At 48.1% G+C, this 6,694-nt stretch overlaps 3 protein-coding genes across 3 annotated transcripts; all 3 read left to right on the forward strand.

The window, feature by feature from the left end:
* The first annotated feature begins 73 nt into the window (after positions 1-73).
* LOC9635194 (protein transport protein SEC31 homolog B) lies at positions 74-4,928 on the forward strand. The gene is made up of 20 exons (XM_024687225.1): positions 74-293; positions 359-969; positions 1,020-1,080; positions 1,133-1,255; positions 1,314-1,401; positions 1,458-1,494; positions 1,543-1,651; positions 1,703-1,760; positions 1,807-1,901; positions 1,962-2,081; positions 2,139-2,181; positions 2,236-2,345; positions 2,397-2,527; positions 2,580-3,069; positions 3,119-3,211; positions 3,272-3,457; positions 3,503-3,814; positions 3,862-4,396; positions 4,445-4,668; positions 4,729-4,928. The coding sequence occupies exons 2-20, from the start codon at positions 677-679 to the stop codon at positions 4,819-4,821; spliced, it is 3,201 nt and encodes a 1,066-aa protein (XP_024542993.1). The 5' UTR covers positions 74-293; positions 359-676; the 3' UTR covers positions 4,822-4,928.
* Positions 4,896-5,730, forward strand: LOC9635195 (50S ribosomal protein L29, chloroplastic). The gene is made up of 3 exons (XM_002982011.2): positions 4,896-5,008; positions 5,074-5,300; positions 5,359-5,730. The coding sequence occupies exons 1-3, from the start codon at positions 5,005-5,007 to the stop codon at positions 5,524-5,526; spliced, it is 399 nt and encodes a 132-aa protein (XP_002982057.2). The 5' UTR covers positions 4,896-5,004; the 3' UTR covers positions 5,527-5,730.
* On the forward strand, positions 5,551-6,252 carry LOC112350653. The gene is made up of 2 exons (XM_024687228.1): positions 5,551-6,009; positions 6,076-6,252. The coding sequence occupies exons 1-2, from the start codon at positions 5,733-5,735 to the stop codon at positions 6,105-6,107; spliced, it is 309 nt and encodes a 102-aa protein (XP_024542996.1). The 5' UTR covers positions 5,551-5,732; the 3' UTR covers positions 6,108-6,252.
* The last annotated feature ends 442 nt before the right edge of the window (positions 6,253-6,694 follow it).

Consider the following 6,694-nt stretch of genomic DNA (forward strand, 5'->3'; position numbering starts at 1 on the left):
ATATTCACTTCGGGTTAATTGTCAAACGTATTAAGTCAAACAAAATTACAGTAAAAAAACGATTCAAACGTTGTTCCGCAGCAAATCGGAGTTTAATCCATCCATGGCGTCGCTCGTAACGCTAGTAGCTATTCCAAGGATAGCAGCGTTTTCGCTCTCGAGGAGGAGGCGAGGATTAGCAGCGCGGTGTTGCAGCAAAAGCGATGAAGAACAGCGCAAGATTAAGCTCCAGCAGCTCGACAATCAGCTCGAGGGCCTCTCGTCCACCAGATCTCCTCCAAGAATTTCTTCCGGTAAGAGGAGATTTCTTCGATCGAAATGCTCAATGCTATCGATGTTGCTTGCTTGCTTCGATCAGTTCCTCCGCCGCCACGAAAATCCGACAAGGAATTGGAGGTCGCGCAGTTCCCCGAGGTGGAGAGTGCCTTCTTCTTGAAATTCGCGGCCATTCTCTTCCTTATCACCATCGTTAACAATCTCCTCTTCATCGCCTTCTTCCCAAACGCGCCAAAGGACGAGCCTGGTTCGAATCCCAGCAACGAGAGAAGAATGTAGCTAGGTAGGAGGATATTCTCTGGAATGTTATCATGGGCCGTCCATGGCATCGACGGCATTTGATCGAGGCTTCGCGATCTAGGGCTTATTGTGAGGAGCGAGCGAGCGAGCGAGCGGAGCCATGGCGGCTGTCAAGACGATCTCGCGCTCGGCCATAGCAGCGTTCAGCCCCAGCGAGAATCTCATCGCCGCGGGGACGGTCGCCGGATCTCTGGATTCCTCGCTCAGCTCGTCGACGTGCCTGGAGCTCTTCAAGCTCGATTTGGCCAGCGACGACGTCGAGCTGCCGCTGGTGGGATCCTGCGCCACCGCCGAGCCGCTGAATCGCCTCAGCTGGGCGGGTGAGGCGGGATTGCTGGCCGGCGGATTGGCGGATGGGAGCATCAATATCTGGAATCCGGCCGCGCTTGTAAGGTAGGCCAGCGATCGAGCGCTAGATCTCTAGGTCACATTTGTCTTTGCAGCGATTTCCAGAGCAATACCGAGAGTGCCGCCGAGGCGAAGATAGAAAAGCACACACAGAAGGTAGCATTCTTGTTGCTATGCTCGATTTTCAACCCTGTTTGTGGAATTTCAGATCGTTGGGCTAGAGTTTAACCCGATCACTCCTAATTTCCTTGCGTCTGGTGACGCTGATGGCACGGTCTACATCTGGGATCTCACGGATACTGCTACCCCGAAGCCATGTCCACCGCTTCAGGTTTTTCTATTTTCTTTTTAAACTCAGAACCAGTCTAGTACTGTGATTTTCTCTACAGTGGAAAGGAGCATCGTCGATTTCTCACCTCTCATGGAACCGGAAGGTTTCTCATATCTTTGCTACAACATCAAATGAAGGCGTTTGCGGTACTTTCGGCGCTGAATTCTAAGTCTTCCTTATTTGCTGTTGTTTTCTTTTTCAGTGGTATGGGACTTGAAGAAACGAAAAAGTGTTTTGAGGTAAGGTTCTAACTTACTTTGATTTCTTGTTTTCATGTTCCTCTTCAGCTTCTCAGATCCACAATCGAAACTGCGATACTCTGCGTTACAATGGAATCCAGAAGTTCCAACCGAGTTAATTGTCGCAGTTGACGATGACAATATGCCTTGTTTACAGGTAAGAGCTTCGCTTTCTGTTTCCTTTGTTCTGAGTTTTATACCTCTGTAGGCTTGGGACTTGAGAAAAGCGAATCATCCGACGCGAGTTCTTACTGGACATTCAAAAGGTGCGATTTGTTCCATCCGTTGCATGCCTCAATTTGTTTGTTACAGGAATCCTTTCACTGGCTTGGTGTCCAAGTGATAGTTCGATGCTACTAAGTTCTGCAAAGGACAATCGAACATTGTGCTGGGACGTTTCAGGGGAGGTAAGCTTTCCTGGCTTATATGTGTTGGTTTTTCCTTGACTCGTGGCAATTGATTGAAAGATTATCGGGGAGTTACCTAGAGGCAACAGTTGGAATTTTGACGTGCAATGGTCTACCCGGACGCCTGGCATCTTATCCGCCTCATCTTATGATGGAAGAGTTGGCATATACAGTATTGAGGTAGGTCATGGAATGTACATTTCTTTTGTTATACAAGAGAATCTCGTTTTGTTCCAGTCCTGTCACCATAATGAAAAGGAATATGGACGTACTTCTCCTGGTAATGTAGAGCCATGTCTTGGTAATATTGTAAACTTTCGTCTTGTCGTTACAGTGGTTTTGAAGGCACCAAAGTGGCTCAAGAGACCAGTGGGAACGAGTTTCGGTTTTGGTGGAAAGCTCGTCTCGTTTAAAAAGAAGGCTGAAAATTCTATAGCTTCGGAGGTAGACATCTTCACCTTTGTACTCTATTCGCAACTCGAAATTTCCTTACAGGTCAAGGTTCATAGTTTGGCGATCGAAGAAGGCACGGTTAAACGTTCGACTGAATTTGAGGAAGCTGTTACCAATGGCGATCGAAGGGCTCTTTTGAAGTCTTTTTGTGATCGAAAAGCTTCTGAAGCAGAGTATGTCTTCCATTCTTTGCTTGTACAGTATTCCTAATTTTGCTTTTAGCAGATCTGATCAAGAACGAGAAGTGTGGGAATATTTGAAGCTGATGTTTGACGATGATGGAGGAAGAAAGGCTCTATTGAATCAGCTTGGCTTTCAATTTTCTGAAGTCGACGCACTTGCCGAAGAGTTTGAAGAGAAGGCCGAAATTCAAACAGACGTACCGGCTGTAGAAACACCAATTGACGATGGGGAGGACTTTTTTGAAAACCTTCAAGAGCCAAAAGAACCCGAGGTAGCTGCTGGACAAATGAACGGGAAAGATGAGACCACCGCAGAAGGCACAGAAGAACAAGAAGTAGATGATACTAGCAGGGACTCGGACAATGCAATCGAGGAGGCACTGGTTGTTGGAGACTTCAAGGGAGCAGTGGCACAATGCATTTCTATGAACCGAATTGCCGATGCCTTGAGCATTGCTTATGCTGGAAGTCAAGCTTTGGGAGAGAAAACTCGGGATGAGTATGTGAAGAAAAACCAACGTTCGTATTTCAAGGTTCGTGATGCCTTGTGTTCCTAAATCTCACCTCGGTTTATATTGCCAGGTTCTGTCCGCGATTGTAACACGAGATTTCAGTGGATTAGTCGCAAACAGGCCTTTAGCTGCATGGAAGCAGACATTAGCTCTTCTGGCTACGGTATTATTTGCTTTATGCGAAGTAGATTTACAGTTGTTTTTTTCTTTTTTTTTTTCGCAGTACGCGCGTGGTGAAGACTGGTCACAACTTGCTAATGCGTTGGCTTCAAGGCTTGATCTTGGCGGCGATGTTCAAGCAGCAACAATCTGTTATATATGTGCAGGCAATGTTGAGAAGACTATTGAAGTGCTTTCTCGCGCGTTCAGCACCCCAAATCATGGGAAGCATGTTACGACAAATTTACAGGTATGGTTGTTTCAGTGTCTCTTGCTACTAACATTGGGATCACAGGATTTAGTGGAGAAGTCACTTGTGCTGGCTGTCGCTGTCGAACTTAAGCGACTCACTCCGGCCTTAGCAAAGGCAGTAGAGAGTTTTTGTGAACTTCTTGCGAGTGAAGGACTTGTAGAATCTGCCGGCGCGTATCTCTCTTTGGTCCCCGGGGAACTACCTCAAAGTTTGACGATACTTCGAGACAGAATTCAGAGAAGTCAGCAACCGCCGCAAGTGCCAGTGGCAGCGCCCGCGCCCGCGCCAGCGCCAGTGGCAAGCCGTCAATCACCCATGTATCCTAACACTGGGTATACGCCGAGTTACAATCAGGTACTTCGAGATGTGTTGTTACCTGTCCTAATGTGGTATGCTCATAGGGATTTTCTTCGCAACCGTACGACTACCCGCATTACACTCAAACGCCAACGCCAACGATGGGTCAGTATGCACCATCTTCTCCCGCTCCTAGCGCTCCTGCTCCAAGCTTGATGGTTCCAAGGCCTCCACAGCAAACAGAACCTCACGTCCCGCCTCCAACTATGTTCAACCCTGTTCGTGTGCAGCCTCCTGCTTCAAGCTTTATGGTGCCGAGACCGTCACATCAAACAGAAGTTCATACGCCCGCTGGATTCAATCCTGTTGCTGGATTCAACCCTGTTCGCGTGCAGCCTGTGCAGCCTCCTCTCCAACGCCTTCCTAGTCCACCGACAGCTGCTCAACCATTGATCTCACACTTACAACAACAGACTCCTTATACAGTTCAAGCAACATATACAGCACCACCACATTCTACTCCAGCAACATATACAGCACCAGCACAATCTGCCCCAGCACCCCAGCCTACATACACAGCTCCATCAGCGCCGGCCCCTCCCCCGACTGTCCACACTGTTGACACACAGAATGTTAAAGGTAATGTCGCCTTACACAACGTGTTTTTACATTTGGTTTCTTTTACAGATGAATTGAAGCCTGTGGTTTCTACGTTCAAAAGGCTTTTCGCTGAAACGTCCGATATGAGCAACCCTGTAAAGAAACGTGAAGTGGATGACAACTCCAGAAAGCTTGGAGCTTTGTTCGCCAAGCTAAACTCTGGGGACGTATCGCCAAATGTCGAGACGAAGCTACTTCTGCTTTGTCAGGCACTGGATAGTCGGAATTTCCCTTCGGCTCATGAGATACTAGTGAGTTTGCCTTTTCCTCTGCCGTATGTAGCTGACGATCCATCTTTTCTCTGTGTGCAGGGCGACTTGACATCGCGAGAGTGGGACGAATGTGGTGTCTGGCTGACCGCCGTGCGGAGAATCACTAAAGCTCACCAGCAATCTATGCGCTGAGATGGTTCGATGTTTTTCTCTTTTTTGTTTTCCTGATTTGTGAAGAATTACCTTACCTATAGGTAGGTAATGGAAGAAAGTTAAAAAAAAAACCAAATTTTTTCTTCTTCTAGTGTCTCATCCTTTTGTGGCTATGGCGCTTGCAGCGACAGGAATGGCAGGACTGAGGCTCAAGCTGGATTCATGCGTAAGTGTGCTCGAATTCTGATTTGCATTGCTCTCAGCTCTTTGCTGGTGGGTTTTTTCTAGCAGGGATTGAAGAGGACTCAGATCGCAGCACCTTTGCGGCTGAGGGCGCAGCCGCTCAGAGTTCCATGATGGCCAAGAGGACCATCGAGCTCAAGGAAATCCGGGGGATGTCGGACGAGCTCATCAACGAGACGGTGGTGGATTTGAAGGGCGAGCTCTTTCTCATGCGCTGCAAGAAGGTAACCCGGCAGGACTACCGTGTCAGCGACTACAAGAACATGAAAAAGAAGGTAAGCTAAGCCTAGAAACAGCTTTGCGGCTAAGCCCACGCTCTCCTACTTACCGCAGATTGCTCGGATGCTCACCGTGAAACGAGAGCGAGAGATTGAGCGCGGGATAAAACCACGCGAGTCGAGGAAGCTCAAGGCCAAGTGGAAGAGAAGCATTGTCTACCGGCCGCCACCCTCGCTGGCAGCGATTTTGGACGCACAGAAGACGGAGGAGGACAAAGCGTGAGGCGGTCCCTCCTTGTCCAGCATTTGTTTGCGTCTGGTAAGTAATTTCGTTCGGAGTGTCCGTGCCTGGGGATACTGTGTGGGTGGTGGAGAGGCATTCCTTGCGGGGATATATAGCTCTCTCTCCCCTCACACCACCCAGCACACACTCCCTCTTGGTTTCTCTTTTCTTTCTTTCTAAAGAAATTCCAGAGCTTTGAACCAACGATGAGCTGCAAGTCGGTGGCAGTGGTGGTGTTTCTGGTTTACATGGTGGCGACGGCGAGCTCCAACTCTCTGTCGAAGGCCGTGAGCTACAAGAGCTGCACGTCTTGCGGGAATTTGCTCCCCAACCCGGCTAACAGCTGCTGCGTGCAGCTCCTCCTTCTGGGCTCTGCGGTTTGCGACTGCGAAAAGTACATCCCCAACTACGATATTCAGGCGCTGCGGTCTGCACTCGTCGCTTGCACCGGGCAGGACGTGTGCAAATTTGCTGGCTACCCAGGCACTAGAACTTTTTGTTTCTTATCTTGTATTTGTTTCTCACTCTTTTGCTTTGCTTTTGCTGCAGCTAGGAAAGATGAAACAAACGCAAAACCTTGAGGAAAGCGTGTGCTGGGGACTGAATGTTTGCCTGAGTGTTGTGTTGCTCTTGGCATTCTAATAATGTGTTCTAACTAATGTGTTCTGTGTCTGTGTGATGTGATCCAGAATAAAGAAATTTTACAATAAAAGTGCTTAAAAATGCTAGGCGTTTTTGTAGGAGCCCAGAAAACTTCCAATGGAAGCATGGAGGCAGATTGTGTCATGCATTGTGAAAGAACTAGCCCGAGCTGTTCTCGGGTGTCAGGCTGGGGAGCTTGAGTTTCTGTGGTAGGTGATGCAGGTGGTGCTTATGGCAACACATTTGTGGCAACTGGTTCACACCTTGCTGCCAATTTTTTTTTCTCAATTGCGTAAGGCACAAGCAATTTGGAGTCAATTCGAAATTCGAAGTCAAAGTAAGTTGAGTGGAGTCACAATCGATAACCATTCTAATGTCACTTCACACTGACAACCACTCTAACAACTATGTCACTTCACACTCAGAACCGCCACTAGAGCACATGTGGGGCTTGGACTTTATCTTGATGGGTATAGGATAGGCATCAATTACTGCAAAATATTACATGCCCAAGTTTGCCACATTG

The sequence above is a fragment of the Selaginella moellendorffii genome, unplaced genomic scaffold (assembly GCF_000143415.4).
Source record: "Selaginella moellendorffii unplaced genomic scaffold, v1.0 SELMOscaffold_52, whole genome shotgun sequence".
NCBI lineage: Eukaryota > Viridiplantae > Streptophyta > Lycopodiopsida > Selaginellales > Selaginellaceae > Selaginella > Selaginella moellendorffii.

What these genes read in the sequence shown, in the direction of transcription:
- LOC112350653 (XM_024687228.1), top strand. Translation starts at nt 5,733, where the DNA reads ATGAGCTGCAAGTCGGTGGCAGTGGTGGTGTTTCTGGTTTACATGGTG. An exon ending in CAAATTTGCTGGCTACCCAG is followed by an intron (nt 6,010 to 6,075) that starts GCACTAGAACTT and finishes CTTTTGCTGCAG; the next exon opens with CTAGGAAAGATGAAACAAAC.
- LOC9635195 (XM_002982011.2), top strand. An exon ending in ACAAGAACATGAAAAAGAAG is followed by an intron (nt 5,301 to 5,358) that starts GTAAGCTAAGCC and finishes TACTTACCGCAG; the next exon opens with ATTGCTCGGATGCTCACCGT.
- LOC9635194 (XM_024687225.1), top strand. Translation starts at nt 677, where the DNA reads ATGGCGGCTGTCAAGACGATCTCGCGCTCGGCCATAGCAGCGTTCAGC. An exon ending in ATCAAATGAAGGCGTTTGCG is followed by an intron (nt 1,402 to 1,457) that starts GTACTTTCGGCG and finishes TTTCTTTTTCAG; the next exon opens with TGGTATGGGACTTGAAGAAA. An exon ending in CGAAAAGCTTCTGAAGCAGA is followed by an intron (nt 2,528 to 2,579) that starts GTATGTCTTCCA and finishes TGCTTTTAGCAG; the next exon opens with ATCTGATCAAGAACGAGAAG.